The sequence below is a fragment of the Narcine bancroftii genome, chromosome 6 (assembly GCF_036971445.1).
Source record: "Narcine bancroftii isolate sNarBan1 chromosome 6, sNarBan1.hap1, whole genome shotgun sequence".
NCBI lineage: Eukaryota > Metazoa > Chordata > Chondrichthyes > Torpediniformes > Narcinidae > Narcine > Narcine bancroftii.
In genome coordinates this window covers 39560973-39583891 of record NC_091474.1, presented here as the reverse complement: position 1 = coordinate 39583891, position 22919 = coordinate 39560973, and the positions used below count along the sequence as shown (strand labels likewise).

The following is a 22919-nucleotide window of genomic DNA, read 5'->3' as shown; positions in this document are numbered from 1 at the left end:
ATAACACCCCCCCCCCCCCCCAATAGAATCGGTGTTAGGAGGTGCGGAGTCCACGGCCAGCACCTCTTTAGTCCTTTTGGGTGCCTGGCAAATTTGTTCCCTGACAAAGTCACAGAGTTCAGCTGAGTAACTTGGCTTTGCCAAGCGAGAAGGTCTGGAAAGGCTTGGCATTCACTAGGCATCGTCCCTTGAGGTGCACCAGGAGGCACTGCACCGGAGGAAATCTGCACCCAAAAAAGGCTGCATACTGCTGTCAGCATAAACAACCAGATGAAACAGCTGGAACCGAACCGGAGTGGGATGGTTGCCGTGCCGTATATGCAAATACTTATGTTGTTGGCAGTGGTGAGCACCGGTCCTGACTTCCCAGCATGGGTGTTGTGGCTCGAGGTGGGCAAGATGCTAACCTCTGCTCCTGTGTATATGAAGAACTTTCGCCCAGAGCATCAGTCCCATAAGTAAAGGAGGCTATCACAGTGGCCAGGCACTGTAGCCATTAACGACGGTTGGCCGTGGCGTTTCCCAGAAAAGAACAGGGTGGGCAGCAACAGTGGGCTTCTGAATTCTACTTCTGGTGGTTTAAACACCAGCATTCCGAACTGGGGTTGCTCCCTGCTGCAGGTGTCACTGGTTTTATTGGTGGCATGGGGAAAGCCCAAGCTTTAGGGCGTGACACAGCAACTTGGTCAGTGGAGGCTCCGCCGTGCTGCTTGGTGTGCCATAGAGAATCTGCACAGGCCGCTACTTTACGTGGGTCACTGAAATAATTGTCGTCAATGAAGAGAGGTGGATATCTTCTGGCATCTGCTCGAGAAAGACTTGTTGGAACAGTAAACATGGTTTATGTCCATCTGCTAGTGCCAGTATCTCATTCATTAAGGCCGATGGTGCGTGGTCACTTAGCCCTAAATGTGGATCAACTGGTTTGTGTGCTCACAGTGGGAGAGGCCAAAAGTATGGATCAGCAGTGCCTTGATTGTTTCGTACCCGTCCACAGCCGGTGGCAGGTGTAGGAAGTTGATGATGCAGCCTGCTGTTTCCTGGTTGAACGAACCGACCACATAGTAGTACTTTGTGGCATCAGAGACAATTTGCCTGATCTGGAATTGGGCTTCAGCCTGTTCAAACCAGACCTACGGCTCTGAGGTCCATAAAGTCGACAGTTTCGGTGAAATTCCATTCTGCGTGCTTGAGTCAGTAACCGTTGGGTCCGATTGCCATTTGGACCATCGGGGTCACCAATGTAGTCACACTAGGCACTCGGTGAATGAAAGAATCACTCAGAGTCGAAAAAGAATTGAACCAACTGCCTTTAATAGAACCTTGCGCGTGCTTAAATCCCTCGGAACCCGATGATGCTTGTGACTCCTGGGTCCTTTATGACGTCAGCTGCCAAGCTGTGGGCTTGCCCCGCACCCGGAGCTCTCACAGTCAGATCTGTCGCATATTTGCCCGCAACTCCATGAGCCGGTTCGCCTGTTGCATGGGCAAGCCGCCACAACCTATGGAATAAAGATGTTAATGGATATATATGAAAAAATAGTGGATGAAGAACAAAAAGTCGAGTCAGTAGACAATGAGTCAAACAAAAGAGGACTTGCATTTAGGTGAGAGAATTTGTGCTTAGATGAAAAGGGTCTTTACTCAGATGAGAGGGTATTTATATATAGGAGTGAGTTCTTGCTCAAGAGTGGAACATAATGGAGAAAGAGGAGGAATTTTGCTAAGATATAATTTATGATCAAAGTTTGGTGGATTTCTACCTCGAAGAATCGAACTCCATATTTAAAGAGATAGGCTTTATATGAAAATAAAAGGTATTGAACCCAGAAGAGGACAGGTTTAAACTCAGAGCACAGTATATTTGCGCCGAGAAGAGAGGGTTTTGTGAGTCGAGCAGAATGAATTTATGCCCAGTGGAGGGAGGGTTTTGTTGATACGAGCCATTTTTTCTCAGAGAAGAGAGTTTTTGTTGTAAAATAATTGATTTTATACTTACTGAGTAGGGTTTTGGAAGAGAAGTGGTTAATCTTCAAAGCAGAGTGTTGCAATTTGGTAGGAAGAACAAGAAGAGGCAATATAAATTAGGTGCCACAATTCTAAAAGGTATACAGGAGCAGCGAAGACTCAGGATATTTGTGAATAATTTGTTGATCGTGGCAGGGGAGGTTGAGAAAATGTTTTAAAGACATTTAGGATCATCACTTTTTAAATAGAGACATTGAGTGCATAAGAACATAAGTAATAGGAGCAGGAATCGGCCATCTGTCCTGTTAAGCCTGCTCCACTGTTCAGTAAAATCATGGCTGATCTGCCTGTGGTGGGCCCGGTTCCACTTCCCCACCTGTTCCCCATAATCCTTGATTCAAAAATCTATGTGTGTTTTAAATACATTTAATGAGGTAACCTCCACTGCTTCCTTGGCCCATGTTGGCTATGAGTGAACTATTGTGTCCAGTTCTGCATGCTACATTTTAGTAATGTTGTAAAGGCTTTAGGTATGGTGCAGAAGATTTACTAAAATAATTCCAGCAGTGAACAACATCAATTGTGTGGATGCACTGGAGAAATTTGGGTTGTTCTTGAAACAGGAGATTTGTAAGGAGTGAAAATCAAACCACCTGTAGATGCTGAAGATCTGAAATATAAATACAAAATCCAAGAAAGCTCAGCAGATCACCCATCATTTGTGAAAGTGAAACAGTCAATGTTTCTGGTCTGGAAATTTTGTAAAAAAATCAGTCAGTTTTATTGAGATTGCAAGGAAACCTGATAGGTGTATTTAAAATCATGTAGACAGTAAAAACTGTTTCATTTGTGGAGGGATTAAAGACTACTAGGCATTGAAATTGAGTGGCAAAAAATCAAAAGTAACTTGAAGCAAATGAAATGCACTTTGGACAGGAGTGTGGGCAGTTTCAATTATTCCATTAAGTGGAGAATGGATAAATGCTGAAAATGATTTGAGTGGTGATTGGAAAAGGCTGGAAGAGTAAAATTAGTGGGTATTGCTTTTGCAAAAAACTAGAAAAGACAAGAGATCTCCATTTTGCCTTAACCATTTATTGCATGAGATGATTTGTACTCAAAGTTTTACACAAAGGGGCAGAAGCAAGAATTTTTCAAATAAATTATGGAGATGGTTTACACTCAAAGGTTAGGCATTATACACTGAGGAATCAGGCTTCATAGTTATATTCAGTAGATAATTCAGTCTTGGAGTGAAAGGATTTGTGCTCAGAAGAGTAAGGATTTAAAATCAGTGAGGTGATTAATGCAGTGACAAATGAGAATTAATGGTCCAGGAGATGCCCAGATAAGAGAGGATGCAAATGTAGTGGAGAGGGGATGTACATGAAGAGTAGGAAAGGATTTTGCTCAGAGAAGAAAATTGGTCAGATGAGACAGCTTTCCTCAAAGAAAGGATGATGTAAATGTTTTTATTTAAAAGAGTTGCATTTATACAAATAGAAGGAATGATATGTGTATGGCAGAAATTAGTTGCTTATACACAGTGGAGGTTTAAACTAATGAGAGGTTCTATTCTCAGAAGAAAGGAAATTAACACTCAAATTAAGAGATGACTACTTTGGAGGGAGGATTAACACATTGGAGAAGATACTTGTACAGATAATGTACAAGGTTTATTTTGCAGCAATTGGAGATTTATACTGAGAAAATGTGGGAATCCCAGTCTGATGTGCAGAAACAGTCAGGTGAGAGTCAATTCAATGTGTTTGGAATTGGAATGATGGCCAGTTTTATTTTTGGTTTATGCTTTCTGAGAACTTAGATGAGATTTCTTCACTGTCTATGTGAGGCGCAATTCCTTCAGATGGTGGTGGGTTAGGGCCATGTTCCTAGCTTTATATTTTGGCTGAGGCTTAATTTTTTTGGTCTTGTGTCAGAAGTGTTTGATCACTTCATTCAACGAGGATGTAAGTTGGATTTTGCTGTAGGTAAATAATTGTACCACAGTGTGAAGAAAGAGAGTCTATGTGTTGTCCCTTTTTGTATACACCTGTCTGTAGAGCTGACGCTGAACTGTGTGAAAGTTGCTACTTGTTTTCTCCTTTACAGCTCATTCTTGACTTTCTCACCAGTCAGCGGCTCCTTTGAAGCAAATCCTCCGTTTGGTGAAGAGCTGATGGACAGTATGGTCACACATATGGAGGTGAGGGTCCAAGGTGTTAGCTTGCATTGTCAAAGTAGACCAACTCTAGGACAAAGGGCTCTATTGACTCTCAATTAAAGTATTTTGCTTCAAGCATCAAGAACTTCAATGAGGAGATGTAAGGCCACTGATCTGCTAACATCATTGGGCAAAATTATTAAATTCTATGTTGGGGCTAGATTATGAGGAGAATATTTCTCTACCTTTTACTAAATCTTACCTTTGATCAAGTTTTATTGTGCAATATTATGAACTTTGAAAATTGGCTATCAGATTCCTATAATTGTTCCACTTTTATTTGAACTCATGGAAACAGTTACCATTTGAGAAACTCTGCCAAAATACTCTCACGGTGCCTCTGAAGGAATCGGATAAGCCTCTGGTCTTTTGGTTATTTTCCTGAAATCTGTCCACTTCTCTTTCATCTGAGTGCTAATCATAAACTGAGTCAATTTTCACTACACGAGGAGATAAACTCAGAGAAAAAAAAATCTTTCACACTCATATTCACTTCCTGATTCTTTCAATTTGAGAGGCTGAAGCTTTGCCACTAGCAATAGCTGAAATAATTTATCCGCAATTAATTGTATTTTACATAATGGTAAGGATCAGAAACTGAATCACAAGACCATAAAATACAGGAGTGGAATTAGGCTATTTGACCCATCACGTCCACTCCACTATTCATCATGGCTAATTTACTGTGCCTTTTTCTTGCCTTCCTCCTGTAACCTTTGATTCCCTTTCTAAACAGAAACTTTTCGACCTCTGTCTTAAATAGGCCTAATGACTTGGCCTCCCCAGCCATGTGTGGCAATAGATTCATTCTTCTATTTGAAAAGAAATGCCCAAGGTAGAAACTGTAATTCTAAAATAATGATCCTAGGCCAGACACACTTTTTTTGACCTTCACTTTCAAAGATGCCCTTCTTGAGTTTGGTAGTAGATGGAGACCACTTTACTTGATCTAGTAGTGTGTAATCTTGGTTTGGAACCTTGTGTTGTATTCATTTATGCACTACTCCTCGTGAATTCTGTATGCCTAAGTGCATGACTATGCTATTCCCTACTGAATAACACAAGAAGTAGAACCAAGAGAAAACCATTTAGCACTTGCATTAGCTGTACCACTCATTAAAATTATGGTTGACCTTAGCATAATTTTGCTTTGGTGGTTCCATTTCCTTTGAAATCAAGAAAGTACATAATGTAAAGAGGCATCAATCTCCAGCAAACAACATCTTATTTTAATACTTTTACAATCCAAAAATAGCATCCTCATTTAGGTATATATAACATTTTGGAAGCGTATGACTACTAACAGAATGCGCTAATCAGTAACATATTGTAATGGAGTGGTCATACCTCTTGTGGATCAATTATGATTGGCATTTAATGACATGACTGATGCTAGAGAGCCCCAGAATCTGATACACTGGTGGAGGAGAGGGGGGTGTATTGAGGGTAAGTTATTGGAGATCAGTTCCAAGACCCCAAGATTTGCATGTTTGAGATGTAAACTGGATTCTGAAAGAAAAATCTCTTTCAGTGTTGAGTACTTTGGGAGATTAACAGTAGAGGGGTTGAGCATCAGTGATATCCCTCAGACTTCAAAGTTAAATTACCTTGCCTTAACTTGAAAATTAGTGTTTCAAAGAATCAAAACTGAAATAAAAGTTCTTTGTTGTTTTATGTTTATTATTTCTCTCCCACCACCAAATGGCACTAGGAATATAGAAACAGAGGAGACCAATATCTTATTTGCCAGGCAACCAGATCACAGCTTTTCTTTGTCTCAATTCCCATTAAACTATCTAATCCTATCAAAAATCAATCCATCTCTGTCTTGAAGTTGACCTATTCAGCAGCTTTTTAAGGAAGAGAATTCCACATTTGTTCTATCTTTTCCTGAAGTATCACCTTTTGAAAGCCTCAGCTCTCATTTGAAAAAGTGTGCCCTTGTTCTGTAAACAGAATCACAGCTTTATTGATAGTGGAGAGAAGCTGATGAATTACTGCTTATTCCACTCTGTAAGAGTAGCTGTTTTCACACCCAATATTCTACAATTTAAAGATAATTTGCTATTTTGACATGAATTATTTTGTGTCATCCTGAGGACATGAGACACTATATTAATGTTGACCCTTCCATTAAATGGGGAAGTTGGCTATTACTTTCTTCAGATGTTATTTCCAATTAGTGCTCTCAACATCAACTTCATATGTTATTGTGCCTGTAACTAAATACCTTAGGAAAATTTTGTGGAGGTTCTTTTCAGAAATGCTGCAGTATAAAATGTAACACTGAACCACACAAGTACAAATTCAGCCAGATGACTAAAAACTTAGCCAAAGCAGCAGATTTTAAAGAACAACTTAAATTTATCTAATGGGATAAAGTTTTACATTGGAAATTATACAGCTTAAGATTCAGCAGCTGAAAGCATGCCCAATATTGAAGGACTAAATGAAATTGGGGATGTGCAAGATGCTAGTATTGGGGACTACAGAGATCTCATTGAGTTATAACTAAAGTGGAAGATATGGAGATAGTGACTGCAAGATATTTGAAAGCAGGGAAATTTAGCAACGTCATAAAATCTTGAACTTCCATAGTTTCTTGTGTCACCGTGAAACAAACCCTATTCTGTGATTCAGTCCTCATGAATAGATGGCTCATGGTGCAATCTTTCAGTTAGTTCTTGCATTTCAATTACACAGCAAGATCTCGAGCTCCAGAAATGCTCTCCCAGAAGTTAGAGGTTAGAGGTTGACTAAGTTAACTAGATGCCTCTTCCAAGTCCTCATAAAAAGAAAAAGTCAAGAATGTAAAAGGTGACCAGTAGAAATGCTTTAAAACTGAATTAAGGGAAATGACAGCTGACATGGAAACATTAAGAGTTTATTCCTTATCCAAACCATGTTAATTTTTGCATTAATACAATAAAAACTCTATCTGCCAGTTAGAGATACAATTACCCAAATGTTTCACACTGGAGTTAATATAGCAAATTTATTAACTACATGTATTAAAATATACTGTATTTAAATATTTCCCAGTTACTCTTAATCAGACAGTGTTAGACATTTTTGAATAAATTGTTTATCTCAAATAGAATGCTGCCAAAATCAAATCCTTTAGAGCAAATGCCAGGCTTGTGTCATTAAAAAAAAATAGTCTGTAATTGCTCACAGTATTCATCATTATAGGGAAGCTTTGAGAGATTGTAATCAGATCTAACATGGTTTTGGAAAGGGAAAAAAAGTCTGTGTCACACTCACAGGACTTGTATCTATAATCCTATCTCCATTTTTTAAGTCTGTTAAATTCTCAGATCTGTTGGCAACTTGCATGGACACCAAATTTGACTTACCTTGGAAACATTAAGACAACATTCTTTTCAAAATCCTTTTACTTTAATAACAGCAGCTACAATATTGCCAGCATTTGCCAAAACTCTCATATTCCACAAAATTACTGTGCAATTTGCAAATATTAAAATTACACTGAGCCAATGTTATCTTTTTGTTAAAGGTTTTACCAGTATTAGAAGATTCTAGATCTGTAAAGAAATATACTAATATCATAGTCTACATACCGTTATTACTAAATCATACATTAATCAATTTAAAGGTCATTCATATTCCTCTTCAGACCTACTGTATATCTAGTAATATGTTACTGTCACACGAGTCAGAAGGAGGGCTGTGATTTGCACAACTACCATCTAACATTCTTGATCTCTGGTTAGCTCTGTTTTAAACATCACAAAGCTAAGAAGCTCATATAGATTAAAAATCCTCAAATTTATAGCAGCTGGAATTGAATGTCAACTTTAGAAAATAATATTGTCACTGTCAACACATTAAAATTAAATTTGGCAACATTAAAATTAACAAAAATCTTGTTGGCTTAATACTTAATTTCTGGAGAGATCTTAGGGGCAAGGAGTCAAAGTTGATAGAGATAACATGGGGAGCAGGAGTTGCTCCATGAATTAATTAAACCATTTATTTACACAGTGGAGTCACCTTTCACACTAGAGTTAATACCGCAAGGTTCGGACAAATCTGAGAGGTGTGTGAAAAGCTTTATGAAAAATTCTGTATTGTGCTGCATGGTCTTTTGACTGTAGAAATCATATCCTAATGACAAAACTCAAATCTTGGACAGCTATAAAGAATCTACTAAACCAGAGGTTTTTTGTGAACTGAGATCATGGATCATCGACTGAGTCCCAATTTAGTGTTTTTTGCTTAAGAATCCTCAGTGCCTAAAACCATGAAGATTGTACAGTTTCCCCTGTTGAAAGATGTCAGGTTCCAATGCAATGCCTGCTGCGATGTGTGAAGCCCGAGTTTTTGTGGGACCTTTTCTAGTTTATGGGCAAAGTAAAAGATAACAGAAAAGATCACAGGCAAACATATATATAACAGCCATAGAGGAATTTCTCATCTTGTCAAACCAGGTAAAAAGACTTGCTGGGAATATCCTAAAATATTACAGTGAGTAAATCTCTAATGGTTGTGGCTTGGATTCCTTAGAAAAGGACTTCAAAGTAATCATGAAGCGTTTCTCTAATAATTGTACAAACTTTGACTTTACTTGGAAAAGGAAATAATGGAAAATCTTTTCTCTCATGCTGCAGTAGATAGCTCCACCAACCAAGGAAGCTATGCTGCACTTGGTGAAATAGAGAATTGCAGATTGTTTAAAGCTAATAGTCTTTTTGGGAGGTTTTAGTGTTTCTGAAATAAAAAGGGACATTGAACTTGCAATAAATTTGGAGGGCTACATATTTTCTTTTGTTTGTTCATGAGAACAAGACTACTTACATTCACCTTATAAATTTAGGCCACTTCCATTGTAGAAAGATAATACCTTGTTGATCTAGGAGTGTCTACATTGAGGTAGAAAAATCAAGCATTCAGAGGAGCATATTTGACAGGCAGAAAGACAGTGATGATAAAGAAATGGTCATTAAGATGAGGTGAATCTTAGTAAATGCATAATTCAAAGAATGAAATGATCAATTAAAGACCAATCTAAAATAATGTGCCATCTCAAATGAAAGTTGGGAGCATGTGTTCATGATAAGTTTGCAAATGATCATTTGCAAATTCAATTCAAAGTTCAGAAATAAGATATTTCAACTGGACAAATAAAAGAATCCAGAGATAAACAAAGATATGAAAGATGTGTAATTTAGATTTATGTTAAGGAGACCAGATCTTTAAGAAGATCCAGTTTTTTGATTAGCATTCATTATACTGCAACAGGCACTGAATTTTTTTTCCTTAGTCATGAAACGAGGAGAGCCATCACCACATAAAGTTTCCTGAAGACTCATCATTGACCAAAGCTAATTTGGGTACGCATAAGAAAGTGTTTATGAAATAATATTGCATCAGCAAGATCCCACTAAAAAGGTGACTGGAACCAAATAATAAATATGGAGAACAAAACAGATGATGCATCTGGAGTGGATCTGAAATTCAGCCCAATCCCATACTTTACAAAATAAATACAGAAAATGCTAACAATCCTGAGCAGCTAATGCAGCTTCTGTGGAGAGAGAAGCAGAATTGAAGAATTTTTTAAAAATCTTCAGCAGCTAGAAATCTGAAATTAAAAAAAAGTGCTGGAAACAATCATCAAGTTGGACAGAAGCTGTGGAAAAATTTCAAATTTTCTTTGTGTCAGACTTGAATTATGATGTCTTTGACCTGAAATGTTAATTCTTTCTCTTTCCACAGAGAAAGAGAGTTGATCTTATTAGTTCATCAAAATTATTAGAATTAATGGGTCTGGTGAGAAGGTAGGTTGAAGGGTTAATCATCCATTGAGAGAGGCACTGTTGCTTAACCTGTGGTAAAAGCTGTGAAACTGAGACATTTAATACATACCATTAACTCGTCCCTGTTCATTTCTTTCATATACAGAACCTGTTGGGCAGTTCAAAAGAGCCACTCTCATTCATTGTGTTTGTCCCTGAATGGAGAAACCCTCCAACACCTGCTTTGGTGCGAATGGAGGAGAGCAAGTTTAAGCGCCAGCAAATACTCGTCCCAGCCTATGAGCATGAGTACAGAAGTGGAGCACAGCACATCTGCAAAAAGTAAATTTTGTACCATCAAGAGTCGAAGGCTTGAGCAAAGGGTTAATTAAATTATTTATCACCTGCATCTGATAGGAAAGACTAAAAGAGAGAGAGAGAGAGAGAGATATGATGAGTAGGGATTGGCAGGTGGCAGTAACAAGAACAAAAGGGGCTATCATTAAGAAAAAGCAGCCAGGGCAGTTACAGGATGAAGAAGTGTGGGTGTGAGGCAGTTGGGGTCAGATTGAAGTGTGGAGATGGTAATTAATTGAGGCCATGGAACAGGTGGACTGTGGGGACCATCTAGGGGGTGAAGTGGGGTAATAAGGGGTGGGAGCAGTCATCCTAAGGGCAAGGTAAAGTCAATGAGAGTATGGGAGAGCCAGAATGAGTGTTGGGTAGCCTTAGGTAAAATTGAGTGGGATTCTTTTTTCTAATTTTGCACTTTACTTAGCTCAGTGTCTCCAGCATTTTTGTGCATTGCAGCCTCCAAGATGACATGTTTTGTTTACTTTTAGGGAAGACATCTATTACAAAGCTGTGCACTCCACAGCTCTCATCTTCCTGCAAAATGATGCTGGGTTTGCAAAGTGGGAGCCTGTACAGGAGCGGATACAGGAGCTAATGGCAGCGTATAAAATAACAGGAAAGTCATCATCTTCCTCGTCGTCCTCTGTGATATCTGGTGAAAAAGACCAGGAACAGAATCGGGACCAAAGCAGCAACACTGAGTACCTTTGAACTGTAACTGATAAAGAGCACAGAACAGCTAATGTTCTGTGTGGTTTTAAACAGACTGACTCGAAACAGGCTGCAAAACCATTGTCATCACCAGCAAGAAATGTACATATGTACAGTATGTTTCTAAGCAGAACCACAGTTCTGGATTCTTAATGTTTTTGTTTGTTGCTTTTATTTTTACTAAGGTATGTAGGAGAGAGAAGCAGAATGTGTCTGTGTAATATATATGAAAATATTTCATAACAGAATACTGTGTCAGTTTTATCAGCTTTTTTATTTTTTTTGAGATTATGCAATTCTGCCTAATTTTTGTAAACTTTGCAAATAGTGGCTGTAGACATTCTCCATTTTAATGCCATTGAGTATGGGAATTTCTTTATATTGATGAGAATTACGTTTAAGTGTACAAACTGATGGATAAGAATTGATTGATGTCCTTTTAAGAAGTGTTGCTTCTTGTTGACTTTTGTAGAGTATGAATTGTTCAAAGACAGCCTCACACTGATTGTGCAAATGTGTGTCACCCAGTGTGCATTGTCCTTTACATTTAATCCTTCACTGAATTAAGGGAAAATAATGTACTTTTAAGGATGAATGTTGAAACATGCAGGGAGAGAAGAGCTAATGCTAAAAACCCTATCATGGAAACATGGGGTTCTTCAGCTTTCTCTCATAAAGCTGATGGAGATACGCATTGAGTACCAAATCAGTTTGGATAGTTTCACAATTGTGCAGCATGCAATGGATACAGAACTTTTGATTCCAAACACCAGGAGCTTTTTGCTACCAGTCAACACTCAGTTTCAAGTAACCAGAGCTCAACATCATTTTTATCTAGCCCATCCAGTGAAGGATTAAGTGCAGGGTTGCTTCATCTAGAAGTGCTTAACAAGATATCCTGTCACAGAGTAACTAAGATATTGCTGCTCTTGCATTGTCTCAATCACAGCAACAAACACCAGCACAGCCAGGCCACCAGAGATTTTAATTCTCCATTTTTGCCATATCTGCTGGAAAGTTCAGATAAACCACAAAGTGGTGAAGAAATGGGGGTTATCTCATAACATTTAGATAATGCGTAGTCACTCTTTTGGACCTGCTGCACTGAGTATTTGGGTAATGCTTCACACGACTCCTGTCCAGTTTGAAACACTTTTGACTGAACTTACATGCAGTCAAGAATGGGGACCTGGCTGATCTGGGCAAGACTGTATTCGAAGTATTGTATGACAATTGTAACAGTACACAACATCTGGTTGGTTAAGCAGTTCTCCACTACAAAACTTTAAAAACAGCAACTGTGCAAAGTGAAGAGTTGAGTGTTATTGTAATTATTGTTTTTTTTTAATCGTGTGCCAGAAGAACACATGGGGACAGCTGAATTTTTTTTTAACCTAGACATAAACAAGGAGAATGTGGTCAACCCTTTACCCCTCTTGCGAATCTTTGTGCAAAGAAGGTTCACAGACCTGAAAAGTTAACTTTTTTTGCCAGGCTCCTACCTATCTGTTGAGTGCTTTTCACAGTATCTTGTTCAAATCTTAGACTTCCAACATATGTAGTATTGTGCCTTTTGATAAAAGACACTGTTTATTCTCAGAAATCGAGCGCAAAACCTCCTACAATGCATCCATTCTGAAATCGAAATACTGCAGATGCTGGAAATCTGAATTAAATACAAATGCTAGAAATACTTAGCTTTACAATTGGGATTGGTAGAGAGAGGAATGATGAGTTTCAGATCAATTACTTCATTAGAACCCATGAAATATCACTGACTTGAAATTCCATTTTCTGCTACATTTTCCAGGATTTTCATTTTTATTTCATGCATCCATTCTGTCATTTTAAACTGACTTCTTTTCAGATACAATTTCAGCATGAGGTTATCTTACTGCTGTGGCCTCCACATCGTCCCTTTGTCTGACCTGTACTCTTGTGTAGTTTTGTCATCTGGTATGGACCCAAGTTTGCTCCTTCAACATAGTAACCTGTCATCCTGTGATTCTGTAGTGGCCTACTAACCCATGGCTCTGTGTTGCCCCACTAGCACATTGTGGTTCCACGATCTTCAATAGCTCTTTTCATATGATCTCAACATAATTTTACATAAAGAAATCTGTTAAGCCATGTTTCAGCATTTCTGTGTTTTTACTGTAATTACAACATCTGCAGTCTTTTGTGTTTCACTATTTAAGTTCAGAAAAGGCATTATATTAAAGTAACCATGCATGATAAAGAGAAATACAGAGTAGGATTTTGATAACAAAATCCCTCATCTTAGGTATAACATGTGGGATACTCTTAAAATTCTTCAACTGTAACTATTTTCCATACAGTTAAAATCAATGGTTCTCAACCTTTTTCTTTCCACTTGCATCCCACTTTAAGTAATCCTTATGTCATTGGTGCTCTGTGATTAGTAAGGGATTGCTCAAGGTGGGATGTGAATGGGAAGGGAAGGTTGAGAATCACTGCTCTCGACCCAACTGTTGCAGAAATATTTTGCTTGAGGAAAATTGTCAAGGGCCCATTTCTTTTGGAGTCATGAAACCGTGCATATAACGAGTCAATTAGGTACGGTTAAAACAGTGGTTTTCAAACTTGTTCTTTCCATCCACATCCCACCTTAAGCAATCCCTTACTAATCACAGAGCACCTATTACATAGGGAATACTTAAAGTGGTATGTGAGTGGAAAGAACAAGGTTGAGAACCACTAATTTAAATCTTCCACTAACGTGCAATTTTTCAGAGAACCTTTATTCCCTCACCTCTCCCCATCCACTATACAGAGCTGATTTTTCCTTCAATCTCCCCATCCACTATACAGATCTGATTTTCCCTCATCTCTCCCCATCCACTATACAGAACTGATTTTTCCCTCACCTCTCTCCATCCACTATATAGAGTTCCCTCCCATCCACTATACAGAGTTGATCTTCCCTCCCATCTCCCCATCCACTATACAGAGTTGATCTTCCCTCCCATCTCCCCATCCACCACAGAGTTGATCTTCCCTCCCATCTCCCCATCCACTATACAGAGTTGATCTTCCCTCCCATCTCCCCATCCACTATACAGAGTTGATCTTCCCTCCCATCTCCCCATCCACCACAGAGTTGATCTTCCCTCCCATCTCCCCATCCACTATACAGAGTTGATCTTCCCTCCCATCTCCCCATCCACCACAGAGTTGATCTTCCCTCCCATCTCCCCATCCACTACACAGATCTGATTTTCCCTCCCATCTCCCCATCCACTATACAGAGTTGATCTTCCCTCCCATCCACTATACAGAGTTGATCTTCCCTCCCATCTCCCCATCCACCACAGAGTTGATCTTCCCTCCCATATCCCCATCCACTACACAGATCTGATTTTCCCTCATCTCTCCCCATCCACTATACAGACCTGATTTTCCCTCATCTCTCCCCATCCACTATACAGACCTGATTTCCCCTCTTCTCTCCCCATCCACTATACAGAGCTGATCTTCCCTCACCTCTCCCCATCTACTATACAATGTTTTTTGTCTGGAATACATCACAATAAGGGCACCACCTTCCCATTCTTCAGCAGATGTATTAATCTATTTTCATTCTTTCATCATACCCAGCTTTTTAACATATATCTTGTCCCTCTTCATTCCCTTCTGTTACTTTTCTATTGTTTCCTTTTTATTCTGAATATTTTAGTGTAGTTAGTGTTTCAACTATCAAACCACACTGACTACTGTTCCAATCCTATCCCTTTTCCATAAATGTGCACTATTTCTATTGTCATCAAGCATATTGGTCCTGTCAGTAACTGCTTCTTGATCCTCTGCTTTGTATTGAAATCATTTCTTAATGGCTTTCCCATCTCTTGTCCTGGAAGCCTCCACATGACCCCTTCTCGTCTCTTGACCATCTAATGTCATGAGTCTTGATTACCTAACACATCCCAACATTTCAAATCTTCTGAAATTCCTCTATAAAATCTAAAACCTGCCCAAAACTTGAAGTTGCTGAACAAAAGAAGAGTTCAGGAACACAAACTGGGTGCTTAGTGGATATTTGAACTTTCCTTTTGTTCCTCAGGGACTTCGACATTCTCCTGTGCACTCTGCTGCATTGCAACTGCTCTAATGTGTATTCATTGTTCAGTTTCCTACCTTTAACTCATTATTTGCCAAGATTTAAAATTAGGACTTCATGCATGCAATGAGTATTTAACTCTTCAAAACTCCAACCTTTTGCTCATCTACTAACTTACTCTGTAATCTTGTGGGTTATACATGGAGTTCTTTCCTAATTTCAACATTCAGATGATTCTAATATGGGGATTTTATGAAGATAGCATACCCATCCCTATAATTTCAAAAATGACAAGCATGAAAACAGTTTGTTTGCATACCTAAAACAAAATATGCACCTTAAGAAATAGCTCCTCTCTCTTTTATCTCTCTCTTCTTTAGCTGAAGCCATGTGGGATGGAAATTAAACATTCACAGCTTCTATTGCTAATGAGTTACTGCAACCTGTTGCAAAATTTGCTGTAGTTTAGTATCAGGTTTTTTTTAAAGAAGTGTATTCATGCAACTCACATAAAAGACCAATATGGCACTGATGAGATCATTCCCAGTGTAATGATAAATCTAAAGTGTGCACCAAGTGTGCTTTGAAATAGAGATGGAGCAAACCACAGCCTTCATTGACCCAGGTAATGATCTACTCATCAATCCTGGTGTAGAGTGGTAATTGGGATCATTCTGTCTCGGCAGGGTTAGGGTTATGCACTGTCATTGAGATCATTGGTGATATATTCGAGCTGTGTATCCTTCCTTTGGCAAGGAGACTGACCTTTTAGTCAATGAATGTTATGCAAGAGAAGATTTTCACTATATTTCAATGTACCTAACAATAGTAATAAATCAATCTAAGACTATATGCAATATTCCATATTGGCATACCTCCAGGTCCCCACATAATTGAAGCAAGATCATCTCTACCCTTGTTATAAAATGCACAAGCAATAAACGTTTGCCTTCCTAATTACAGCACCTTCATGGTAACTTTCAATGATTCACCTTTCAAAAAAAATTCCACTTCCCCAGCTTTCTCTACCACATTTTTCTAGGTTATATATTATTTGCCATCTCTATCCCCCACGAACTCCTCTGCATCTGCTTCCAATCCACAACGTCACCCAGCTTTGTATCATCCAGTATTTGATTCCACAGTGGAGGAGGAGTCAGTGTTTGTCCCTCTGGCTAGTGAATGCTGAGTATTTTGGTGGTCAGACAAATGTCAGTGAGGACAGTGTCTGTAAATGATAACAAACCCAAAATGATTCCCAAGTATGTGCAGACAGCACTAGTACAAGAGAACAAGCTGAGCAGATGAGGCAGGGACTTGATGGTGCATAAGGAGCTGAGAGAGACTGATCAGTGAAGAAAGGGTAAGTGTAGACACAGGCAGGCAGATGTGAACTATTTCCTTGAGCATTGGTATTGAAACAATACAATTGGGATACTGGAAAAGCTATTTAACAGTAAAGGTATACAATGAATCCATGGTTTTCCATTGAGGTATGGACTTGTCATCCAATTGGAAGCACCTAAGGGTCTGTGATTGATGGGCTGCAATTTATTGGGGTAGACAATCTGCACAGGATTGCACAGATTTCAATCCTAGGGAATGTTGGCATAGGTGTAGGTGGTGACATGTCAATGGAGATCAGTCGTAGAGATAGGGCTCATTGTGAATATAAGCTGAAGGATGAGATTGAAGGGGAACGAGCTGAAACTTGTGAATTGAGCAGGAATACGATAGAGTTGGACTCAGGTTTGGAGGTGATGGTTCATTAATGAAAATCAGATGAGTGATGGAGAGCTAGAGATGATAGAGAACTAATGCAGGCAAGAAGTGACTGTTGTCCTGCACCCATCCAGAGTTCCAATCAGTGACCTCAATCCTACCATCAACATAAAAAAGTTTCACTCACTTAGAACAGTATACTGATACTAGATATCAAAAAATGTTCCTCATGATCAAACTTGACAGCACCCATATCACTTCAGATGCTACCTTTGCTTAGAGAGATTAATTGGTGATTGAGGGTAAGGGCTGCCTTCTATCCTGGTTCCTCACTTCTCTGCAATTCCCTTGCACAGCTTCAGACCAGTGTGATAATGAAAGCACCAGAATCACAGTGAGGAATGCCTGAACAACCTATCCAAACTATTTCTCTGACTCTCAGCAGATAAATCAGGCAATGTGAATCTGACCTCACCTCTTCTGCTGCTGTGCAGGCACTACTAAGTGAATTGTTCCATTGCCTGTTTTCAGCCTGTGGGATGTTAATGGAGGCATTGAATACTTTCTTGAATCTTTTCCTCAGTCCATCTTATCACAATAGAGATCAGAATGGGTATCTATTTGGGAGTCTGGTTTTAAGCAATGTAAATAGCATGGCCTAAGTCGAATTTCAGCCTAAAGACACTGGCTTGGAAGAGATGGTTGCCATTGGTTCACCCATCTAGCTCGTGAATTTGGAGGATTTTTCAGACACAGGGTTGGTAGTATTTTTCCTGTGCCTTAAGGTGCCTCCAATAGGTAGTCCATATGGAAGTGTAAAGGATAGTCCAAGCCTTCTCTGCGTTCAATAAAGTCATAGCTGATCTGGCCATGGACCCAGTTCCAACTACCTGCTTTTTCCACATAATCCTTAATTCTCCTATTTTGCAAAAATCTAACTGTGACATATATTTACTGAGGTAGCCCCTACTGCTTCCTTGGGCAGAGTATTCCACAGATTCACGAGTTTCTCCTAAATTGACTGCTCCAAATCTTAAGGCTCCCCCAACTCTAGTCTTGCCTACCAGAGGAAACAACTCTCTTGCCTCTATCTTAACTATTCCTTTCATAATTTGATATCTTTCTATGAGATCTCTCTCATTCTTCTGAATTGCAACAAGTATGCTCCTTGGTGACTCAAATCTCTCCTAGAGTCTATCCTATCTTCTCTGGAATTAGTAATAAAACACACTGAAATGCTGGAGGAACTCAGCTGATCTTTTCAGCATCCATAAAAAGCAAAGATATCTTGCTGATGTTTTGGGCCTGACTCTTCATGAAATAAGATGAATGAGCCAGAAGCAGGAAATCTCAGAATTCAGACAATGTTAACTGAGGGAGGAATCCTGACCAACAAAAGGTGTTAATTGGATATGATAAGGGATGAGATAAGAATTTATCATGTTTGTGTGAAAGAAAACAGAAAGGACAGATCTGAGGGAAGACTAGGGGGGGAAGAAGTGGGGGGGGGCATGGTTTTAAGGAAAGCCAGAGGTTGATATTAATGCTATCCAGTTGGAGGGTGCCCAGTCAGAAGATGAGGTGATGTTCCTCCAATTTGCAGGTGGTCTCAGTCTGGCAGTGCATGAGTCCACATCAACAACGGAATGGGATGGGGTAATGAAATGAGTGTCCACTGGGAGATTCATGCTATTGCGGTGGACAGAGCCAAGGTGCTCAGCAATCTCCCAGTCTGTGTCCAGACTCTGCAATGTAGGAGGCCACAATGGGAGCACCAGATGCAGTAGATGACCCTTGCAGATTCACAAGTTGTGGTGAAACCACTGTTGTATGTAAATAACATGACATTGTATGTTTGACCCTGCTCTCACTGGCCGGCTCGTGACTCCTCCACTTTATCCACATAAAGGCTGTCATGCCACAACCCTGCCCCCAGTTTGAGTCTGGATCAATGTGAGCCAACAACACAAGGGATGCTGTCCATCTCTAGCTAATAAAAGCCTTCAGTTCCAGTTACTTCAGTCTTCTGGTTAATTGATTGTGCATCAATTTTATTAGCACGATTTTGCTTCCTCGGAACATGGACAACAAGGACTCTGTAAATCATATGTAGAAAATGTATGTAATATTTTGTTTCTTGGATTTACATGAGTCTTTGGAAAATAAAATATTCCAAAAAAAATCCTCTGCATCACTTCCAAAGCTAGAATATCCTTTCTCAAGCAAGGAGACCAGAAATCCCTGCAGTCTCACAAATGCCCTGTGCAATTGCTGCTCTTAAATTCAAACGAAACACAAAAGTCTGCAGGTGCTGTGGTTGCAGAAAAATACAGAAATGCTGGAGGAACTTGGCAGGTCTTTTCAGCATCCATAAAAAACAAAGATACATTGCCAAAGTGTCAGGCCTGACATTTTCTCCAAGGAATAAGAAGAATGAGCCAGAAGCAGGAAATCTCAGAATTCAGACAATGGAGAAGGAATCCAGACCAACAAAAGGTGCTAATTGGACATGTTTGTGCAAGAGGAAACAGGGAAAGGGGAGAGACAGAGCTGGAAGAAGGTGATGGGGGAAGGCATGAGGGGCGGGTTTAACGAAAGACATAAAAGACAATATTAATGGTAAATCACAAAAATTTGTAGACACCGTGGAAGAAGTAAAAAACTCAAAATGCTGGAGAAGCTCAGCAAAGGTAAATATACATAGCTGATGTTTGGGGCTTGAGCCCTTCATCAAGATACATTTGTCTTTCACAAATATGGCTTCCCCGCCACCACTTTCAACTTAGCCCTCATCTGCATCTCCTTCATTTCCTGCTCATCTGCCCTGGCCTCCTCTGCCCCCAGACGCAACAAACGTAGAATCCCCCCCTCATCCTCACCACCCCACCAACCTCCACATCCAACACATCATCCACCAGAATTTTCAGCACAGGATCCCATCATCACATTTTTCCTTCTCCTTTCCTCTCAGCCTTCCACAGGGACTGCTCCCTCCATGATTCCCTCGTGCATTCATCCCTCCCCACCCCGGCACCTTCCCCTGTGGCCACAGGAAGTTCATCACACCCACACCTCCTCCTTCACCATGGCCCAAGGCCCCAAACAGGCCTTTCAATTGAAGCAACATTTCTCTTGTACATCCAAAGAACTTATTTACTACATCCAGTGCTCTCTTTGTGGCCTTCTCTACATCGGAGAGACTGGTTGCAGATTGGGAGATCACTTTGCTGAGCACTTCTTCTCCATCCACAATAGTGACCTCCCAGAGCCAACCATTTCAATTCTGACTCACATGTCTGTCCATGGCCTTCTGTATTGTCCCACCCTGACCACCCACAGATTGGAAGAATAACGGCATTAACCTTAACTTCTCTGCTTTCTGCTAAACTTGCTCATCTTTTCTTTCCCCTCCTCTTTCCTGTCTTTCCAGTTCTCCCCTCTCTTCCCCCTTACCCACCCAGCCATCTCTCCTCCCCCTCATTTGCTGTTGTCCCCTCCCTCTTTTCTCCATCTATCATCTCCTGCCTTTGCCACCCACTCCCCAACTTTTTGTTCAGATGTCTGCTAGCATTCTCTCATACCTTGATGAAGGGCTCAAGCCCAAAACGTCAGTGATGTATCTTTACCTTTGTTACATAAAGGACAGTGTTTGACCTGCTGAGCTCCTCCAGCATTTTGTGTTTTTTAAGTCAACATTAATGCCATTGTAGTGGGAGCTACAGCTAAGAAACACGCAGCCACCACGTTGGGACTGTTTAATTCAAATCTAGCGCGCACCCCTTTAAGGACAGCGCGAGCTCAGTCACCGCGTGCGTGGTGATGGCATAACTGCTGTCACAGGCGCGCGCTGGGCTGGAAACAGAATGGAGGGAGAAACCCTCGACGGCGCCATCTTCTCATGGCTGCCCCACCATGTGGTATTACAAGCGGGGCCAGTTCGCTACGAGAAAGTGTGCTGCCACACAACACCACCCCCCCCCCCCACCAAGAAGCAGCTATGCATCCCACCGCCGCTTGGGTGGGCGGCCCTGGCATTTGGGCATGGCCGTTTGCACTGGCTGTGATAGGTCCAAGTGTGCCGCCTTAAGGCGGCCTACAGTGAAAAGTTTGTTTCTCCCCCATGTCCAAAGTAAATCTTGCCAGACCGCTGGAGGCCCTCATACGGGCCCTTGTACGGGCGCTGCAACAGTGAGATGTGCGGTCCGCGGCCAACAAACACGAACTCCGCCATATCCAGCTCCTTGGGAAGATGGGTTGAACGAGTGCCGTGATGCGTGGGTGTCGGTGTGGGGGGGGCTAGCGAGAAGATTTTGCTACGGAGGTCCGCCATAAGGTTTGTGTACTCGGACACGGCGCTGGGATCCAAGCTGAAAAACCCCCTGGGCAATGAGAGTGGTGCACCGTACACCAGCTCTGCAGAAGATGCCTGTACATCTTCTTTGGGTGCTGTTCTGATGCCGAGGAGGACCCAGGGCAGCCTGTGAGGTGAGCCATGAGAGCTGATTTCATGAGGCGATGGAATCTCTCCACCAGACCATTTGCCTGCGGGTGGTAGGCTGTGGTGTGGTGCAGTTTAACCCCCAGAAGGCTCGCCAGTTGTGACCAGAGTGCGGAGGTGAACTGGGCGCCTCTGTCGCTCGTGATATGAGCTGGGACTCCGAATCTGGATATCCAGTGGCTGACTAAAGTCCTGGCTCATGTCTCTGCAGAGGCCTCTATGATGGGAATGGCTTCCAGCCATCTCGTGGTGCGGTCGATGACTGTGAGCAGGTACATGCCTTCCTAGACACTGGCAGGGACCCTACGATATTGAGATGGATGTGCTGGAACCACCGCACTGCCGGGTCGAACCGCTGGATCAGGGCCTGTGTATGCCGGTGGACCTGGGAGGCCTGGCACTTGGTTCAGCTCCTTGCCATCTCGGCCATCTCCTTTTTGAGCATATGAATCGCTCTGCCACCATATGCACCGATGTCTTCACCAAGGGATGGGCTAGGTCGTGAACCAAGCTGAAGGCTCTCGACCTCTACTGAGGTGGGACTACCTGGCGTGGTGATCCAGTGGAAACAACGCAGAACAGCAAGTCCGGGCTGTTGGGCAACTGAATATCCTCGAGGTCCAGGTGGGAAATGGCGGTCCAGAGTGCCTGCGTCTCTGCGATCTCCTTCTGCGTTCATGCCAGCTGGGTGTCGTCGAGGCCGGGGGAAAGGATGTTGATTGTTGGATGGGAGAGCGCGTCTGCCAAGATGTTGTCTCCACCTGCTCTGTGCCAGATGTTGATCATGAACTCTGACACATGGGAAAGATGGCGTTGCTGGCGAGCCGACCACAGGTCCTTGACCATTGCGAGCACCGGTGTGAGGGGTTTGTGGTCCGTGAACATCGTGAATGGCCTGCCCTCCAGGAAATACCAGGAGCTCCTGGTTGAAAGTGCTTTTCTTGAGTTCCGGTGGATGTAGCAGTTTTCTAAAAAAGGCCAGCGGGCACCACTTTCCATTAAACCACTGTTCGAGTATGCCCCCTACAGCTGTGGCTGAGGCGTTCACTGAGAGTGCAGTGTGTGGCTTAGGGCGCGGGTGAACCAATAGTGTGGTGTGGGCTAGGGTGTCTTTCATTGCCGTAAAAGCGCTCTCTCCCTCCTCCAACCAGGCCAGGACTTTATCCTTAGTGGCGATTAAAGCGAACAGCGGCCGCATGATGCAGGCGGTGCCTGAGATGAACTGATGATAAAAGTTTACCATCCCTACGAACTCCTGCATGCCCTTGAGGGTGGTTGGCTTGGGGAACCACTGGACGGTCACGACCTTCTCTGGCACTGGACAGCCCCTGCTGCCGAGATGGTGTGCCCTAGGAACTGCAGCGTCTGCTTGCTGAACTGGTACTTGGCCACGTTGACTGTTTGGCCAAATTCTGCCAGGCAGGCAAACAGGGTGCGGAGGTGGGCCTTGTGTTTCTCGCAGTCGCAGCTAGCGATAAAGATATCGTCAAGGTAAATAAACACAAAGTCCAAGTCCCTACCCACTGTGCCCATGGAAAGTCTGGGCTGCATTCTTGAGCCCGAAGGGCATGCGCAGGAATTCAAAAAGGCCGAAAGGGGTGATGA

General features: G+C 41.6%; 1 protein-coding gene across 7 annotated transcripts in view; it reads left to right on the top strand.

Annotated features, from left to right (window-relative positions):
- The window catches only part of pcif1 (phosphorylated CTD interacting factor 1), a 120746-nt gene extending 108418 nt beyond the window's left edge, over positions 1-12328 (top strand). For 5 of the 7 annotated variants that reach the window (XM_069884706.1, XM_069884707.1, XM_069884710.1 and 2 more), the window contains 3 exons: positions 4081-4174; positions 10118-10293; positions 10794-12328. In XM_069884706.1, the coding sequence (XP_069740807.1) occupies positions 4081-4174; positions 10118-10293; positions 10794-11016 (493 nt within the window). In that variant the 3' untranslated portion in view covers positions 11017-12328. Of the gene's footprint in view, positions 1-4080; positions 4175-10117; positions 10294-10793 lie in introns of those variants that run through there. The other 2 variants (XR_011340045.1, XM_069884711.1) reach the window with 2 other exon arrangements.
- Positions 12329-22919: the final 10591 nt, after the last annotated feature.